Genomic DNA, 19,784 nt, shown 5'->3' on the forward strand with positions numbered 1-19,784 from the left:
ATACTTGCTCCCTTTCTGTGGCTTATTTTTTTTTCCCCCTCTAACATTTTACTCTAAAACGTTCCAAACTGTCAATAAATTGGAAGGAATTTAATAGTGAACAACCCTATTACTCAGCACCTAGATTCTACCATTAATATTTCTTAGCATTTAAAAAATTGAGCTATACCTCACATAACAGAAAATTCACTTTAAAGTGGCTTTTGAGGTATACTCTTTGGGGGACTCTCTGGTAGTCCAGTGGTTAGGACTCCATGCTTCCACTGCAAGGTCTGAGGTTCGATCCCTGGTTGGGAAACTAAGATCCCAAAGTTGCACAGCAAAATAAATAAATAAAATCAAGTGTAAACTTTTGAATTGTGCGCTTTAGTGGTTTTAAGTGTATTCACTATGTAGTACAAACATCACCACTAATTCCAGAACATTTTTGTCACCTCAAAAGAAATCCCACGCCCATTATCAATTAGTCTTAATTCCCCTCTCTTCCCAACCTCTGACAACTACTAATCCACTTTCTGTCTCTACAGATTTGTTTATTCTGGAAATTTCATATAAACGGAATCATACAATAGGTGGCCTTTTGTGTCTAGTTTCTTTCACTTTCAGGGTTCACCCATCAGTCAGTTCAGTCGCTCAGTGATGTCCAACTCTTTCTCTCATACTGTATACAGGTTCACCATACTGTAGCATATAACAGTATTTCATACCTTGTATGATAAATTATATTCCATTATATGAATAAATAAATTTTATTCATCCATTCATTAGCTACTTAACATTTAGGTTGTTCTACTTTGAGGCTATTATGAATAATGCTGCTGTGTAAACACTTGGGTAAACTTTTTGAATGACTATGTTCTCAAATTTCCCACGTATATACCTAGGAGTGGAATTGCTCGATTATACAGTGACATTAGCATGTCACTATACATGCTTTATCATATACCTACCTGTCCTAACCATCCTTCTATGTATCAATCCATCTCATGGTTTTGGGCACTTGAGAATAAACTGCAAACATCAGTATACCTCACTCAGGGTGTCTATTAACTGGAAATCAATATTTGTGAACAGTTTTTTTCTTTTCACGTAAAATGTACATACAATGAATTCTAAGTGTAGGATTCAATGACTTTCCTGGGAAACCTGGAATCAAGATATCAAGATACAGAACATTCCCACCATGTCCTGAATCTCCTTCAGGGCTCTTCCAAGTCAGTCCCTGCTACTGCCCCAACCTCTCCAAAGGCAATCAGTTTTCATAAATTGATTTTACTTGTTCTGGAACTTCAAATAAGGAGGATTAAGCCATATATGCTCTTTTTCGTCTGCCTTCTTTCAGTTAGCATACTCTTTTTGTTTTTTAAATATTTATTTATTTGGCTGCACTGGAGCTTGGTTGCAGCACTCAGGATCTTCAGTCTTCATTGTGGCTTGCAGAATCTTTAGTTGTGGTATGTGGAATCTAGTTCCCTAACCAAAGATCAAAGCCAGGACCCCCTGCATTGGGAGCATGGCACCTTAGCCACTGGACCACCAGGGAAGTCCAATTACCATCCTGTTTTGGAGGTTCATTCACGTTACTGCCTGTGGCGATGCTCCAGCCCTTTTTGCTGCTGAAGAGTATGTTGTCACCAACATCATGTGAATGTGCTATAGTTTATCCATTTACCTGCTGATAAATCACTTATGCACTTTCCAATTTATGGCTTTTATGAATAAAGCTGCTATATTCATCTGCCTATAGGCCTTGACATGGACCTATGATTTCATTTCTCTTAGGTAAATATCTAGCTTTGGAGTTATATCATAGGGCAGGTGTATGTTTAGTTTTGTAAGAAACTGCCAGACCTTTTCCCAAAGTAGTTGTACCATTTTCACATACAGAACGATGCATGAGACTTACAATATTTTGAACCAAAAAAATCAAAACAAAAATTCTAAACTGCTGCTAATTATTTCCATTTTAAAATTTTAATGAAGTTCAGCATACTCTAGCTAATAACTGGCTGCGTTGACAACTCTCAAATGACTAATAATTACAAATGAAGGAATGTCTTCAATTTACATAAGGTATACATCAATTATAACTCAAGTAAAGATAAAGAGAAATGACCCATTCATAATAAAAAATGCTCAACAAACTAGAAAAAGAAGGGAACATCCCAACCTGAGAAAACGCCATTTATGAAAACCTAGAGCCAACATCATACTTAATAGTAAAAGACTGAATACTTTCCCTGAAGATCAGGAACAAGACAAGGATGTCTGCCCTCACCACTTCTCTTCAATCTTGTTCTAGAGGTTTCAGCCAGAGAATTAGGCAGGAAAAACAAACCCCATCCAGATTAGAAAGAAAGAAATAAACCTTCATCTGTCTGCAGATACGATCTTGTACACAGAAAATCCTAAGGAATCCACTGAAATAAGGTGATGATTTTTAAGACACCCTGTAGAAGTCCAGAATTCCAAGATTTAAAAATTCATTCGCTTTCTTCATACTGCCTCTTCCTTTATTCTCACATTCTTCCCTCCAAACTTGACAAAACTTCCCACCTCTTCCCTCCATCCCACTCCTCCCTAAAGGTTTGCTCCTGTTATTAGCATCTTGGAACTGCCCACCAAGACCCTTGTTTCTACTTACCTGGATCCCCAGGCTCCAGTTTCTTTCCAAATAATGCTAGTCCCCTGCTCCATACTGTAAAGTAGCTCTCTACTGCCTGGCTTCTGTATTTGTATGTGTGTACTTTGTGGCTAATTGTTAAAACAGCTTTATTGACATGTAATTTACATGCCAATTAAATGAGTTTTTACCCTCAGAATGGGAGAAAATAATAGCAAAGGAAACAATTGACAAAGGATTAATCTCCAAAATATGCAAGCAGCTCATGCAACTCAATGCCAGAAAAACAAACAACCTAATGAAAAAGCTGAAGTGAAGTCGCTCAGTTGTGTCCGACTCTTCCAGGCAAGAATACTGGAGTGGGCTGCCATTTCTTTCTCCAAGGGATCTTCCCAACCCAGGGCTTGAACCTGGGTCTCCTGCATTGCAGACAGATGCTTTACCTTCTGAACCACCAGGGAAACCCAATCAAAGAGTGGGCAGAAGACCTAAACAGACATTTCTCCAAAGACACACAGATGGCTAAAAAACACATGAAAAGATACTCAGCATCACTCATTATTAGAGAAAAGCAAATCAAAACTACCATGAGGTATCACCTCACAGCGATCAGAATGGCCATCATTTAAAAGTTTACAAACAATAAAAGCTGAAGAGGGTGTGGAGAAAAGGGAAACCTCTTGCACTGTTGGTGGGAATGAAAATTGATACACCCACTAATAGAACAGTACGGAGATTCCTTAAAAGACTAGGAATAAAACTACCATATGACCCAGCAATCCCACTACTGGGCATATATCCCGAGGAAACCATAACTGAAAAACATACATGTACCCCAACGTTCACTGCAGCACTATTTACAATAGCTAGGACATAGAAGCAACACAGAAACAATCTAGGTGTCCACTGACAGACGAATGAATAAAGAAGTTGTGGAATGCACACACAATGGAATATTACTCACCTATAAAAAGGAACGCATTTGAGTCCATTCTAATGAGGCGGACGAACCTAAAGCCTATTATAAAAAGTGAAGTAAGTCAGAAAGAGAAAAATAAATATTGTATATTAACACATACATATGGAATCTAGAAAAATGGTACTGATGAATCTATTTGTAGGGCAGCAATGGAAACGCATACATAGAGAACAGACTTTGGACCCATGGAGTAAGGAGAGAGTGAGACAAATGGAGAGAGTAGCATGAAAACATACATTACCAGATATAAAACAGCCATTGGGAATTTGCTGTAGGACCCAGGGAATACATTACCAGATATAAAACAGCCATTGGGAATTTGCTGTAGGACCCAGGGAACTCAAATCACTCTGTGATAATGCAGAGCAGTGAGATGGGGTGGGAAGCGGGAGGGAGGTTCAAGAGGGAAGGGACATATGGGTGGCTCAGATGGTAAAATGTCTGCCTACAATGCGGGAGACCCGGGTTCAAACGGAGAAGGCAATGGCAATCCACTCCAGTACTCTTGCCTGGAAAATCCCATGGATGGAGGAGCCTGGTAGGCTACAGTCCATGGTGTCGCGAGTCGGCCTCGACTGAGCGACTTCACTCCACTCACTCCATGGATGACTCATGTTGATGTATGGCAGAAACCAACACAATATTGTAAAGCAATTATTCTTCACTAAGAAATTGTTCAGTCGCTAAGTTATGTCCAACTCGTTGCAACCCCATGAACTCCAGAACACCAGGCTTCCCTGCCCTTCACTGTCTCCTGGAATTTGCTCAAACTCATGTCCATTGAGTCAATGATTAAATTAAAATAAATTTTTTTTCAATAAATGATTTTTAGAAAATTTACCGAGTTGTGCAACCATTACCATAATCCCATTTTGGAATATTTCAATCACCCTGCTATTATCCCTCCCCTATAAAGGTTGGTCCACCAAAAATCTACCTACAAGGGTAATTAATGTTCAGAAGTTAGGCCTGAGGGGTTTGGGATTTTTAATACAGGTTTTAAAACTCCAAACAATACGATGATAAAGAATCGTTCTCTATCTCTCTTTCTTTTAAAAAACGAAGTCTTGGTTAATCATTAAACCAACCAGGATATCTTGGAGGGTTACCATGGCCGTGTCTCCATTTCCATCCAAATAGCTGACCGTTTTCCTCTCCTGCTACCCATTTCAGAAAGGATACTCCCCTACTGGGTTGAGTCATTCTTCTTAAAAGAACTTTCTAGCTCGCCGCTCCTCCCAAGACGAGCAACCTCCTCTACAGTAACTGTCCAGGTCCCCACATACCCACGCTCCCGATCAAAAAAACACGAATCAGTGGCTTTTCTTTGCCAATTTCCAACCCGCCACCCCCATCGCACCACAGGGTCCCCTTCCTTTTCATCTGTCAGCCTCGTTTCCCTAATCTCCAGACAGATCCCTAGCCTGACGCCTTCTCTCCATCACTCGCCTCACTCACGCTGCCATCACTTCCCAAATGCCGGCATCCCTAACCTCAAAAGCGTAAATGCCAAAACCAGACACGTTGACGCGCCTAGAGAAGTGTGTGGGTGTGTGGGTGTAAGTGTCTGTGCTTGTGTGTGGAAGAAACCAACAGAGGCCACGCCGGTGTCCATCTTCTGGATATGTCAATCATGCCAGGCTCAGAGAGCGAAGATCGGCTCCCCAGTTCCCCCCGCAGACAGCATTCAGGGCTGTAAAGCTCAGAGGGAGCAAGGCTTCACCCACGACTCTTGCCCAGAGGTTGCCCCGGCCCCCAAATGCACGGAGCACCCCTCCTCGGCCCGGTGGTAGGGCCCGGCGGCTACGTCACCCATTGTTTACAAATCAACCCGAGCCGGTAGGATTCCGGCTCCCGCGGCTGCAGGCGCGCGGCGCGAGTGCCTGGCGGGCTCCGGCTTCCGCGTCCGCCCGGGCTCCGGCTTTGGCCTCGGCACCGCGCCCGGCTTCGCCGCGGCCCACCGAGCCCCCGGGACAGCCGAGCCGCCAGCGACCCCCGCACAGCTCCGGGTGCCGGCGCGGGGGGCCATGCCGTGCCGGAGGGAGGAGGAAGAGGAAGCCGGCGAGGAAGAGGAGGAGGAGGAGGACAGCTTCCTACTGCTGGAACAGTCGGTGACTGTGGGCGGCTCGGTTGAGGTGGACCGGCTGGTGGCCCAGATCGGCGAGACGCTGCAGCTGGACGCGGCGCAGGACCGCCCTGCCTCCGCGTGCGCGCCCCCGGGGCCGCCACTGCAGCCCCCGCGGCCCCCGGCGGCGGTGAGAGCGGACAAGGCCCGGGCCGCAGCGCAGCCGCTGCTTCTACCGGCCGCGTCGGTCGAGGCTGGGGGCCCGGCGCCCCCGGGGGCCTTGCGCTGCGCCCTCGGGGACCGCGGCCGCGTGCGGGGCCGGGCTGCGCCCTACTTTGTGGCGGAGCTCGCCGCAGGCCCCGGCGCGCTGTCCCCATTGCCCCCTCAGCCCAGCCTTGATGGGCCTTTGGGAGCAGACAAACGGGGTTCCCCGCAGCCCCTGTCGGGCCCTTGCCGGCGAGGTTGGCTGCGGGACGCCGCTGCCTCCCGCCGCCTCCAGCACCGACGCGGGCTACAGCCTACAGCCCGCAACGGCGACGACGACCCGCACCGGCTCCTGCAGCAGCTCGTGCTCTCGGGAAACCTCATCAAGGAGGCGGTGCGGAGGCTTCATTCGCGACGGCTGCAGTTGCACGCAAAGCTCCCCCAGCGCCAGCTCCTGGGCCCTCTGTCGGCCCCAGTGCATGAGCCCCCTTCGCCCCGCAGCCCTCGCGCGGCCTGCAGCGACCCCGGCGCATCCGGGAGGAGGGCGCAGCTCAGAACAGGCGACAGCGTTCTAGTCCCTGGCAGCTAACACCTCGAGAGTGGCCACTGCGCGAGCCTCTGCCTGAAGGGCAAGGGGTTCCCCTGAGGGCTATATCTCTACTCAAACTGGTGAAGTCGCACTTCCGGAAGCGGGAAAATACCTTATATGAAGATGAGGAATCGAAAAATTGAGAATGTGTTCGCGGGAACTGAGGTCTAGGGCCCCGACGTGGTTGACTTCGTTGGTGCCACTGAAGGCAGATTAGAGTGCACCCCAAGCTCGCAGTCAGTAGGACTCCTCACTGGTGTGACCAGCCCTGGTGGCGCAGCGTGCGGTTCCACGCAGCCTCTGGGGTACTCTAACCTGGCAACCACGTGGCCGGAGTCCATGCTTCACAGGATCGCGGAGCGCCCAAAGGACAAGGATGACCCCAGTTACTTGCTTTACCTTTCCAAGGCTGGTTCCGGATTCACTTTAGGAGAGGGGAACATTTGTAGATCATTTAAGGGAGTACCTCAAACTGCCAGACTTGAAGTTTTACGACACTTTAAAAAAAAACAAAACACCTATCTCGTGTATTTTGAGGTGCTTGTACTTGGTATAAAACACGCGGCACCGTGAAAGGACATTTTGGAGAACTGAATAGAAGTAACCTTTTCTCTGCGAACCCCCACCCCACCCGCTTTGCGACTGTCAGCGTTTCTCAAAGCGGCGGGGGAAGGCGGAGCACCTGGGATGCTAATTGGACGTGGGGGTGAGAGGTCCTGGGGAAAGGTGAGGGCGCGGCGCGGAGCGAACCCGCGGTCCTCTTGAATGTGTATTTTCACCGTCTGTCCGCCCCTCCTCGGGTTCAAGGTCACCATTTCCTGGGCGCAAACGAGATTGCGGGGCTCTAGCAGGGCAGAGTCACCCGGTTCTGCCTGTACTCGGAGTAGTACGCGGTGTTTTGCAAGTGCTGGAGTCTTCTGAGGACACGGGCACCGCTGCAACCGCGGGTTGAGGGAGGTGGCGACGTGCTAGGCGCCGGTGCCTCCTGCGGGCGGCCGCGCCCTGGACTTTGACGGAAACTGCCCGGAGAACTGGCCTCGAGTCCCTCCTCTTCCCCTCCGCTGTGCTGTCCAACTCTAGCTGGTGGCGCTGCCGCTCCTGGGGGCCCAGGCTGGGGGCTGGGAGACACCACGTGATGGGGCACTCCAGGGACACACAGCCTAGCGCAGCAGCTTATAATGGGCTCTCCGGGGCCATTTGCAATAACAGCTGCAATTCCCTGGATACATGGAGTTGATTTCCTCCTTCTGCCCCTCCCCCCAGCCGTGCCAGCTTGCCTTTGTAAGTGAAGGAAACCGAGTAAAAAAATGTGACCCTCCGAATGGAGAAGCTGCAGAATTTGCCATTGTGAACCTGGTGAAGTGCTCGTAACAATGTTAACGCAGTCTAAAGGCTCTAAGACGGTATTGTTGATGTTTTAGTTGTATAAGATTCAATGGCATGTTCGTCATCCAGATGTGGCTATTGACATACCTACACTTCGCACCGGAGTGTCTGGAATTGTGGCTATCCTGATTATAGGATGTTAACTTAACTGAAATATCTGTTTTTAATAAATGTGTTGGTTTTTTTGTTTGGTTTTATTTTATACTTGTCAGCGGTGGGAAAGATGCACAGAACACATTTCTCTGATCTCCATAAACATGAAAACACTTGAAATCCTTGTCAGGCCTGGCTTGTGGATGGTAATTAGAGCGCCTTTGTGTCTGAGCAGCTCCCTAGTTAGGGTCTGCGCCGGCTGGGTGTGTATTGGTGCTGGCATGAAATTAAATGAAAGTGAGGTCAGGATTTGGACCAGTCCCATTCACTAAAACCTTAGAGCTTCTGGATTACTAGTCAGTGCTGGAGAAGCTGCCCCTGACTGTATTAGCAAAGGACATCAGATCAGTCAGTCACTGCAGATTGGGAAGCTTATCGCTTTTTTCTTTCTACTGTGGTTATGAAGTGGGCTTGTTCCACAAGGTGGCCCTTTAAGAGCTGGGGTCAGCTCTTGGTTAGGGGGTACTCAGGGTGCAAATGTGCAGTGGGAAAGCTGCTTGGGGGTGGGATGGCAGGTATGAAGGGACTCCTCTCTTTGCCCTTGGCACATTTACTCCCTGTTTCTCCCCAACAGCCCATCTCTATCCCTCTGGTTCTCAGTTACTTCAGTCTGTTTCCTCCAGGAAGAAGCCATGCTGGACAACAGGACATCCAGAGTTCAAGTCCCCTTATTAAATGGGAACCTTGGACAAGTTGCTTAACCTCTATGGGCTTCAGTTGCCCCATTTGTATAAAAGATGAGAAATGAGATGATAAGGAAACAAGTTCCTTGTGCCTGGCACATCCTGGAGATAAAATAGTCTAGTCCCTACCCCTTCCTTCCCAGGACTGTCCCTTGGTAGCCAATCAACTGGATCCTTGGTTTGTCGTGAAACAAAGGCACACCATGACCCGAAGAGTGCTTTCCAGATAGAATGCTGTTTGATTTAGAACCCTGATTTCCTAACTCCCTTTTGGACTCAATGCCTTTTGTTTATACCTCCTCATTCTCTCCCTCCAAATGCACACACAGACCCTAATGGTAACTGCAGAGTACACCAAGGCAGCCATCTCCCTCAACCTCCCCAGAAAGGGTTGTGGGGGAGTCAGTCACGTGCTACCTAGCAAGGGAATGGTGACTCTGGAGGCTCTAATACAAACTGAAGAGGGATGGGGGGCGGGCTCCAATAATGCAGTGGGCTATCACCTCCAGGCACTGAGCAAGAGGAAACTGATCAGGTGTCAAATTCCCCTGGTATTGCTTCTACCCCTAAGGTCCTTGCTTCTTAACCTGGGTGGTATTCCTGGAGGTCAAGGAGTTAGGAGCAATCCAGGATCAAGTTGGCTGTGATTCAATGCTACTGTCCAAACCATGCTGGCTTCTTGTAAAGATGGTTAAGGCTAGATTCAACTATAGGGTTCACGTAATACAACCCCCTTCTTCAAAAAGGAATACTGGAGAACACAATGCTTACCATGAGGTACTTTAACTGCACTGTGCTTAGTGGCTCAGCCTATCTGTCTCTTTGTGACCCCATGGGCTGTAGCCTGCCTGCCTCCTCGGTCCATAGGGATTCTCTAGGCAAGAATACTGGAGTGGGTTGCCATGCCCTCCTCCAGGGGATATTCCCAACCCAGGGATTGAACCCAGGTCTCCTGCATTGCAGACAGATTCTTTACTGTCTGAGCCACCAGAGAAGCCCAAGGATACTGGAATGGGTAGCCCTATCCCTTCTCCAGGGGATCTTCCCAACCCAGGAATTGAACTGGGGTCTCTTACTTTGTAGGCGGATTCTTTACCAGTTGAGCTACTGGGGAAGCCTTAACTGCACTACAACCTTATAATCGTCACTGTCCATTTTTTAAAATGCTGCAAGGTCTTACTAGTCACCCACAAGACCTTTTTTGGGATAAGTCAGGGTTTACGTAATTTTTTTTTAATTAGACCATTTTATACGTAGAAAAGGGCTTCCCAGGTGGCACAGTGGTAAAGAATCCGCCTGCCAATACAGGAGACACAAGAGACTCGGGTTCAATCTCTGGGTCAGGAAGATCCGCTGGAGAAGGAAATTGGCAACTCACTCCAGTATTCTTGCCTAGGAAATCCCATGGCCAAAGGAGCCTGACAGGTTACAGTCCATGGGGTCACAAAGAGTCAGACACGACTGAGTGGCATAGGTGGAAAAATAGTTGGAAGGGGGCAAGGCAGAATGGCCTAGAAAGTCATTTACAAAGTCAAATATCTGACAGAATCTAGAAACCAGGTCTTTGGGTTCCCAGTTCAGTCCTCTTTCCAGTAGCCTGATGCCATTACACACAGTCCGATACTGCTCACTGCACAACTACTTACATATACTATAATGTGACTGACACCCCTGCAGGTGTCCAAAGGGATGATCCTGCCATTGGAACACGGAAAACCATGCCCCAGATACCTAGGCTGAGCTAGGGAAAGCTAGGTATGCTGTAACCATTTTCTCACCTTCAGCATCCTATGAAGACAGCTGTCCACGGAAAACGGTCTAGGTAAGATAAAAGACCAAAGCTATAAACTCAATGAAAAAAAAAAAACTAAATAAACAAAAACACAGAAATTGACAAGTGATTTGGAGAAAAGAAAGCCATACTTCACAAATAACTCCAAAGTCTGCCACCCCAAGATTTCATTCTAAATTAGGCATAAATGCTACAATATTTGAATTCAATGTTACCATTTTTTTGCTCTTTCCTTTTCCAGCTCAGAAGCAGAAACATGGAGAGTACATCAGACACCACTTTCCTATCCAGCAAAGTCTGTGTCAAACCCTGTGATCCCTTCCTTCCAATCAGGAAAGAGTTACCCTGGCAACCAAATTACTAACTCACTCAATTAGCTCCCCCCAACACACCCTTCCACAATGCTCAGTAATCACAGAATGTCAGCCCCGGGAGAGCTCAGCCTTCAGTGGTCTAGTGCTAAAGCCTCATTTAGAGATGGAAGCAGAGAGAGGTTTCCACTCAGAGGTGCACTCCATTTCAACACCGAGGACACTGGTGCAGGCAAAGCAGCAAAACTCTCCCATGCAGCGCTTCCTCCTGGTTTTCCAACCATAACTGAAGACAGAACAAATGACCTGCCCATAACAGTGTTTCCCAGGAGGTGTAATGGATAAGAACATGGGCTGTGCAGGCAGCTCTGCATTGGTAGTGTGTGATTGCAGGCAGGATCCTTAACCTCAATCATCTCCATTAACTCATCTGCAAAATGGGGTAAGAAGAGCACCTACCCTGGGATGTCCCTGATGGTCCGCAACTCCCAATGCAAGGAGCCTGGGTTCGATCCCTGGTCAGGGAACTAGATCCCACATGCTGCAATTAAAAGATCCTGTGTGGTGCTGCAACTAAGACCCAGTGCAGCCAAATAAATAAAAAAGTTAAAAAAAAATAGCCCCTGCCTTGAAAAACTGAGTGAAGGTGAAATTAGATCTCTAATTTCACTCTAATAGCAAAACAAAACATCATTCCTAGAAGCTACTCCATTAAGATGACTACTTTAAGTCTTTTGTGGAAAAATCTTGCCTCTTAGTGACCTCTTCAATCTGTTTCTTCAAAGGCATTAACCTGTTTGCTCCAAGGATAAGACGTTTCTTAAACATGCACTCCTGTTGTAAAAAGTGCTAAGGGAAGTAAAGGTAGGTAGGTAGGTGGGTAGGTTTAGTCACTCAGTTGTGTCTGACTCTGCGTCCCTGCAGACAGCAGCTTGCCAAGCTCCTCTGTCCATGGGATTTCCCAGGCAAGAAGACTGGAGTGGGTTGCCATTTCCTTCTCCAGGGATCTTCCCAATCCAAGGATTGAAACCGGGGCAGGGTAGAGGAAGGGAATACTTTGCTGCTGCTGCTAAGTCACTTCAGTCGTGTCCGACACTGTGCGAGCCCATAGATGGCAGCCCACCAGGCTCCCCCATCCCTGGGATTCTCCAGGCAAGAACACTAGAGTGGGTTGCCATTTCCTTCTCCAAAGCATGAAAGGAAAAATGAAAGTGCAGTTGCTCAGTCATGTCCGACTCTTAGCGACCCCATGGACTGCAGCCTACCAGGCTCCTCCATCCATGGGATTTTCCAGGTGAGAGTACTGGAGTGGGTTGCCATTGCCTAGAAGAGATTTAATAGGAAGAGGGTTGAGGTCTTCTTCAAATGGAAACTTGAAAACAGCTCAGGACTGGGACTTGTACAGTAGGGGCAGTAGGGAATGTTAACAAAAGCAAGGGTTTGTGGGCAGAGCAACTGGAGGACACAGCTCTTAAATCCTCCATTCCCATTAGTGAAAGTGTTAGTTGCTCAGCCATGTCCAAATCTCTGCCACCCCATGGACTGTAGCCTACCAGGCTCCTCTGTCCATGGGACTTTCCAGGCAAGACTACTGGAGTGGATAGCCCTTCCCTTCTCAACCTTCCCTTCCCAACCATTCCCATCAGAAACCCTTCGAATTCAAATTCAGCACTCAGCTGAAGGTCTTCATGCCCGCCCTGTCCACCCCCATCTATAATTTGTACTGAGAAAACTGCAATGTCTTCACAGGAGGTGATCTTCAAGTTCATCTTGCTCTCACTCTTCATTTTATTTACTGTCATTATAGGGTTATCTCAGGGGCTCATATGTGAATGTCTTCTTTTTCCAAAGAGATTATTTTATTCTTTGACAGCAGGAGTGACAAGTTTCAGGCAGATTATCAGGCGACACAGTGTAGGGGATGGACTGGGGTGGAGAGGGAGCCTTTACAGTCGGTTAGATGCCTATATAACATCCAGGCAACAAGAGATAAGGCTCTGGGCTCAGAGAGAAAGGAAAGGACAAGAAGGGACACATTTCGGAAAGAAAACGCATAGCCTTCAGCACAGTAGCAGGTAGTTGTTAAAATGATGTCTCTGCCTGGGTCACAATCCTAGTTTGTTTGTTTTTTTTTTTAAAGCTTCTTCTTGTGACTGTGGGCAGATTACTTCACCTCTCTCACCTCCAAGTCTGATAATAATAAAGTCCCTGCCTCATCGGGTTGGGAGGATTCATTGAGTTAATGATAGTAAAAATGTTTAGGCCACCGCCTGAAACATAGGTTGCATTTAGTAACAACACCTGGGTATTGGCATTTAGTAAATATTTGCAAAGCAAACAAATGGGCAGTTTCAACAGACTTGTGGAGGCTGAGAGAGTACTTGGGGCACAGACGATGAATTGTGGTGTCTGGAGTTTGGAGAGGATGAAGTAAGAGAGACAGCAACTAAAAAGGGAAATGAGAATCAAGGGAAGGTTTGCTCAAGGGGGAGAGACCTGCACTCGTCCAAATGTGGATAGAGGACATGAAAGGAAGGAACTAAAGGGAAGATGCTATAAAGGATGAGGCTCCTAAAGGAGATAGGAAGGGATGGGTGCCTAAGGGGACCTTAGAGGTGGATGTCCCCTGTGATAGCACTCTAAGTCACATACTATCCTACCACAGAGAGACTGGGGACCAGTTGGCTGTTGAAACAACTTTGTATAACCCTTCATGCCTGAGATGGCTGGATATGTTTTTGTGTGAACGAGTCTTTCTTCTCTGTACCATACTCCACGGCATAATGAAATCTAAATCCGAAATCAAGGAGCTTATTAACTACTCCCCCTCCTCAATTGATTCACAAGAGGTAAAATTCACCACCCCCCATTGATAGGCTGTTCAGGGAGTTTGTTTGACTTATTGATTTGGATGGGTTAAAAAAGAATCACAAGCTGGTTATCACCTTGTTACCTTTGCCCTACCTTTTGCCCATTTCTGTTTTACTGTCTGAATTAGATTCGGTTTCCTAGGTTTTCCTGAAAATCTTCCCTGGACACCAGAGACATCACCACCTTTCTCCAAATTCACCATAAACAGGACTTCTCTTCAGCAGGGTTAAGCAGGGCAAGGATTCACAGTGTAGATGTTCAAAACACACTGCTTAATGGTGCTGATAAAGAGAAGTGGAATAACTTCAGGATTAAAGAAAGATAGTGAAGGTCACTGAGCAAGATCTGACTCCATATACCCTGGACCTGACCACGGAGGTTATATAGAGATCACGTCCCTGTAGCTCTGCATGTGCTTGTATGTGTGCACCTGCGCATGTATGTAGATAACACACACCCAACCATCCCTTACAGTTCACCCTTTAGCCTCCCTTGGCCTCTGGGTTCTACTCTTCGTCTTTGTAAAGTGCTTAGAACAGAGTCTGGCACTTGGTAAGTGCTATGTATACTGGTTGGTGTTCTTCCTTCCCAACCAACAGTGTCTCCCAGGCTCCATCCACCCATCCTAGCGCTAAGCACCTAGTCTTTATCTTCAGCCCCGATCGCTCTTCCAGCTCCTAATGGTAGATGAGGCAGCAGGCCGCTGTTGCTGTAACTTCCCACATGAGACACCTGATCAACCCCAACCCCCCACCACCACACAACCAGCTTCTTACAACTTCCCTATTGCCCTTGTCCTTCTGGACTGAAGACTTGCAGAATGTTACCAGGGAAACCTAGGCCTCAGCTCAGATAGAATTGTGTCAGCTCTGCCCGTGTCCATGTGCTTAGTTCTACCTAGTCCTAGGGACTGGGAATATGCCAGCCACAATCACCCCTGGGCCAAGTGCTAGGAATAGGCTAGCACAAGCTGCAGCACGTTGAAACGGTCATTGCCTCCTTTGCACAGAGACCCTTTCCCAGGCCCAGGGCCAGGACTCGGCTCTCTACAGCCTTTGCAAATGGTTGATCAGTAGCTGGGGCTGAGGTTCAGGAGGAAAAGTGTGGGTAGGCTCAAAAAGGAGGTTAAGAGATTTGCCTCAAAAGCCATGAGCTCAGATTCTGTTCTACCACCCCCAGTTCCTACCTCTCCCCAGCGTCAACAGTGAAGGGCCATCTTGTTAAAGGTCCCTGGCAGAGTTCTGCATGAATGGGGCCGTTTCCTTCTCTACCTTGCTTTGTCAAGGCCTGTAGATCTTCAGGTCCTTTGGTCCAGTCACCATTCTAACTTCATTCCAGGCCATGCTGCAGATGTAGAAGACGTTTGCATTGGGTGAGATCTCACCATCTTGGCCTTATGCCCTCATCTTACAGAAGGCACAAGGTTCTAAAAGGAGCAGCCATTTACCATTGGTTATCTGTGCCTCTCTTAACACAATTCCTATTAACTTATGTGAAGGTCTCAGCCCCAAACCTGTTTGCAGGCTCTTCCAGGATGTCTGAAACCTTGTCTCATCCCAGATCCCCAGTGCCTTGCATATATGCGGCTAGCCTGCAAGAAAACTTTGTGAGAATGGTGACGCTACAGGGTTGAGGTATTTATTGGGTCAAGGTTTTTAAGGCTTAAATTCTCAAGGCTCTTAAGAATTTAATAAATCCAACATGGGAGAAAATGCCGTCAAAAACACCTTGTGGAGGTAGTACACAGCATGACTGGACGCTCTGATTAAGAACAGCAGGAGAACCTAGAGCCAGAGTGCCTAGGTTCAAACCCCAGCTCCTTATTAAAAGGTGGTGACTTCAGCAGCGAATCACTTAATCTCCTGGACCTCAGAGTCTTCATTTATTAAATGGAGAAAATAGTGCCTACATCATAACGAATGATAAAGCCATGATGGAATGAACAGTACCTGGCACGTGTCAAGTGCCAACCCCGTAATGATAACAGCAGAGACAGATCATTTGGAAGGTGTGTGGAGGTGGCCTTCTGGAAGGCGTTCAGGAAAAGGGACTTATAGAATACGGACGCAAAAGAGGTGGCAATGACTGTGATCACGGTGGAGATCAAGGGGTGTCTGAAGTGTTAGGACATGTGGAGCACATTGACGAGACAAATAGGGGCCTGCTGAAAGAAGAGGGCGCAGTGGTGATGGTAAGAATCCACAGTTATTTTTTTCAGCCCTAAAGTGTCCTGGACATCTCAGATCCTCATTACACTTAGCAGTATTGTTTTATAAATGAGAGCAAAATGCAGAGCTGTCACTTGCCTGGTATAACACACATGGTGAGCAGCAGGGCTGAGTCAAACTGAGTCACTGAGCACTAGCCTTCCCCTGCAGCCCATGTGGGAAGGTGCTGTGCAGGACAGGTGCCCCTGGGGCCAGTTAGCAGAGCTGGGCTGTACCAAGTAAGGCTTCCTTGGGGGAAGGGGGCCCATGCCAGCGGAAGATGGGATGGAGAGCAGGGGACCCAGCAGGGCCACTTTCATGAACTGAACTCTGCCTGCTCAATCCACACCAACTACCAGGGACATTGCTATAAAACCCTATTGTCCTTTCTCTAGGCCACAGCTCAAGACTGGGTCAAGTGTCCAAGATCAAAATAGTGAGGCTCTGTCTATACCCTCCCCATTCTTCAAATACAAAAAATTCAGCAAACTCACCTTCCTCCACCCTCTTCCAGATATAGCAAATCACTTGGCCTCTGTCCTCCCTCCAGCCTAGAAAGTTTCTGGAATATGTTTTGATTCCACAAAGGGAGCTGAAAGCCCACCTAGCATGTTTTCTAAAACCTGGACTGAATTTTTCTATCTTGTGGAATATCGACCCAGAAACACTCTTGGACCGCAGCTGCACCAGTCTCCACCTCCCACCTCAACCCCCTCAAGGGCCCTCTCCATTATAACTTCATTATGAAAGGTGTCACCTATGTGCTTTTCTTTCCCCCGCCTTCCACCAAAAAGCCAAACCAGGCTCCAAAACAAAAACCCCATTTATTCAGCAGACATTTTAATTATGAAATCCTAGAAATCAGGACCACCACAATTTCAGACACTCCGGTGCGAAGTGTACCTCAACAGCTACATCTGAAGGATGAGCAAGCCATTGAATCTTTTTTAAAAAAGTTAGTTTAGCTCCCTTAAAGTTTGGAGGTGGCACCTTATTTAAAGCGCCCTCAAGTTTCCTAAGTTTCACGTGGGTAAAACCAGCAGTTTCTCCTCTTGGAGAGTCACATTTAAAACATGGTTTCTGTCACTCACAAAGAGCTGGTGCCTAGAGGAAACAGAGAGGTGAGGACCCTCAGAGACTCAGGCTCATGGCTCCACAGAGGGCCAAAATAGAGCAGACAAACAGCCAGGGTCTCATCCATGCAGTGCAGACATCAGAAAGGGTGGAATAAGGAAGGCCAGGCAGGAGGACAGGAGAGACTCAAGGGATTGTTTATGACCGTTTCTGAGAAAGCTCAGGGTATGGCCAAGAGTGGCCTCACCAGAGGAGTTCCAGATAGAAAGAAAGCATGGAAAAAACAAGTAATTCTCCTTACATCTATATGTCCGCTCCAAGAGGTAGCAAAGCATAAACAGGACTCTTCTTGGAACAAGAGAAAAGACAAGACACAGGGGTGAGTTAGCTTTCCCAGGAACCCCACAGCCTTCCACCTACAGCACACTATGACCTTGAATCACAGGTGGCAAGGTCAAGGCATTTAAAAGTCCACATCCAAGTCGACCCACCTTCAAAATTCTCCACCTCCCTGCCCCAGACAACTGGAGTTCCCATCTCCCACCTCGATCAGTCATCGGATGAGGTGGGAGAGTAAGGGGGCTGGCATCCCAACCCACCCACCACCAAGCTTTTACATTCTTCTTCTCCCTGGAATTTCTTTGCACAGCGATTGTAGCACCATTTTCACTAAGCTCCTCCACCAGAAAATAAAGAAAATGTATTCGAGTCATCAGTTTTCAAGTATTGTTAAAAGCCCTCACGATTCTTGCCCCTTGAAGCCGAATCGTTAAACAATCCTAGCACACGACATCCCCAAGGGTTAAGTCAGGTACAAGTTGATGCAAATAGCTGCCATAGTTCTCCCAGTTTTGTCCCAGGTCCCTGGGGCCGGGGTTAATTCTCACGCGACACGAACGCGCCCAGGCCCGCGTATTTCTCCACGCTCAAGTTTTCTCCGACAGTCTTGCCGGGGCCACTAACTTCTCGGCTTGAGGTCTCTCTCCACGCGCCTCCTTGCAGTCTAGGCGGTCGCTCCAAGAACGGCAACGGCGGCTTCAGCTCAAGGTTGGGGTAAGTAGGACGCCGTAGGGTCCGCGCAGCAGCTTCTTTTCCTCCCTCCAGGGGCCCTGGGTCAGTGCAAAGCGCCGGAGGGTTGAAGGGAGACAGGATCCGGTCGGCTGCGGCTAGCCCCCGGTCCGGGGGGACCCGCGGGGCCTGTGGCTGCCACCGCGGCGACTGCTCGCTGGAGCCTCCGCACGGCCTCCTTGATGAGGTTCCCCGAGAGCACCAACTGCTGCAGAAGCCGGTGCGGGTCGTCGTCGTTGGCGCGCGCCCCAGCTGGGGGCCATCGTCGCTGTTGCAAGCGGCGGGAGGTGACAGCGCCCCGCAGCCATCCTCGCCGGCACGGCCCGGGTAATGTGCTGGCTCCAGCGGCGAGCTCAGCCACAAAGTAGGGCGCAGCCCGGCCCCGCACGCGGCCGCGGTCCCCGAGGGCGCAGCGCAAGGCCCCCGGGGGCGCCGGGCCCCCAGCCTCGACCGACGCGGCCGGTAGAAGCAGCGGCTGCGCTGCGGCCCGGGCCTTGTCCGCTCTCACCGCCGCCGGGGGCCGCGGGGGCTGCAGTGGCGGCCCCGAGGGCGCACACGCGGAGGCAGGGCGGTCCTGCGCCGCGTCCAGCTGCAGCGTCTCGCCGATCTGGGCCACCAGCCGGTCCACCTCAACCGAGCCGCCCACAGTCACCGACTGTTCCAGCAGTAGGAAGCTGTCCTCCTCCTCCTCCTCCTCTTCCTCGCCGGCTTCCTCTTCCTCCTCCCTCCGGCACGGCATGGCCCCCCGCGCCGGCACCCGGAGCTGTGCGGGGGTCGCTGGCGGCTCGGCTGTCCCGGGGGCTCGGTGGGCCGCGGCGAAGCCGGGCGCGGTGCCGAGGCCAAAGCCGAGGCGGTAACCGGAGCCCGCCAGGCACTCGCGCCGCGCGCCTGCAGCCGCGGGAGCCGGAATCCTACTGGCTCAGGTTGATTTGTAAACAATGGGTGACGTCGCCGCGGGGCCCTACCACCGCGCCGGGGAGGGGGGGACACGCGAGGAGGCGGCGCGGCGCGGGCAGTCGCGGGAAGGGCAGGGACGCAGCCGGGGCCTTCTTGTGTCTGCGCTCGGTGTCTGCCTGGGAGTGGATTCCGGGAGTGGGGAGAACTTCGTACTTCCCCGGCCCGATCAGCAGCACAAGAAAATGAAGACTCTTGAGGAGGCCTGTATTGGATTCTCCCACTCACGGACACACCCACCCACATACCCAAGCCCTCCTCCTCGGACGTTTCCTCCCTCCCCACGTGTCAGCACGGCTAGGGCCGGCCCTGCTCTACCCCCGCGCACCCGCAGTCACCCGAACCCGGAGTGGTGGGGGAGGGGCGGGCCCTGCCACCGGCCGGCTCGGAAAGGGTGGGGCTGGGGAAATTGGGGCTGGGGAGGGCGACGTCGCATTGGCGGGCCTAATCGACCTGGGGTGGGGTCTGTGAGCTTACCCCCTCCGCCCAGGCTTCCGGCCCTCAGGCCCCGCGTGAGAGAAGGACGCGCCACCGTATGGCTAAAGAAGAGCTGACTTTGTTCATTAAAAAAAAAAAAAAAAAGATTTAAATAGAAATATAGGGCAATGGAAAAAAAAACTCTAATTATAGAACTCAAACATGGTTTACATATTAGAATTTTTCTTTTCCAGCCTTATTCTATTAAAAGTGTTATGCAAACAGCCATTCGTATACAACGTAATTCACTTTCCCACTAGCATTATACCATAAATGGTGTTCGTGTTATTGCTTGCGCTTTGAGAACATTTAATGATTACGTAAGTACCCGTGAAATGACTGTGCCAT

General features: G+C 49.1%; 2 protein-coding genes across 2 annotated transcripts; one reads left to right on the forward strand and one right to left on the reverse strand.

Annotated features, from left to right (window-relative positions):
- The first annotated feature begins 5,441 nt into the window (after window positions 1–5,441).
- Window positions 5,442–8,031, forward strand: FRAT1 (FRAT regulator of WNT signaling pathway 1). The gene has a single exon (XM_069568059.1). The coding sequence runs from the start codon at window positions 5,630–5,632 to the stop codon at window positions 6,458–6,460; it is 831 nt and encodes a 276-aa protein (XP_069424160.1). The 5' UTR covers window positions 5,442–5,629; the 3' UTR covers window positions 6,461–8,031.
- An 8,637-nt stretch (window positions 8,032–16,668) lies between these two features.
- On the reverse strand, window positions 16,669–19,258 carry FRAT2 (FRAT regulator of WNT signaling pathway 2). The gene has a single exon (XM_069568001.1). The coding sequence runs from the start codon at window positions 18,742–18,744 to the stop codon at window positions 18,052–18,054; it is 693 nt and encodes a 230-aa protein (XP_069424102.1). The 5' UTR covers window positions 18,745–19,258; the 3' UTR covers window positions 16,669–18,051.
- Between the last annotated feature and the right edge of the window lie 526 nt (window positions 19,259–19,784).

The sequence above is a fragment of the Ovis canadensis genome, chromosome 22 (genome assembly GCF_042477335.2).
Source record: "Ovis canadensis isolate MfBH-ARS-UI-01 breed Bighorn chromosome 22, ARS-UI_OviCan_v2, whole genome shotgun sequence".
In the NCBI taxonomy this organism is placed as follows: Eukaryota; Metazoa; Chordata; class Mammalia; order Artiodactyla; family Bovidae; genus Ovis; species Ovis canadensis.

What these genes read in the sequence shown, in the direction of transcription:
- FRAT1 (XM_069568059.1), top strand. Translation starts at nt 5,630, where the DNA reads ATGCCGTGCCGGAGGGAGGAGGAAGAGGAAGCCGGCGAGGAAGAGGAG.
- FRAT2 (XM_069568001.1), bottom strand. Translation starts at nt 18,744, where the DNA reads ATGCCGTGCCGGAGGGAGGAGGAAGAGGAAGCCGGCGAGGAAGAGGAG.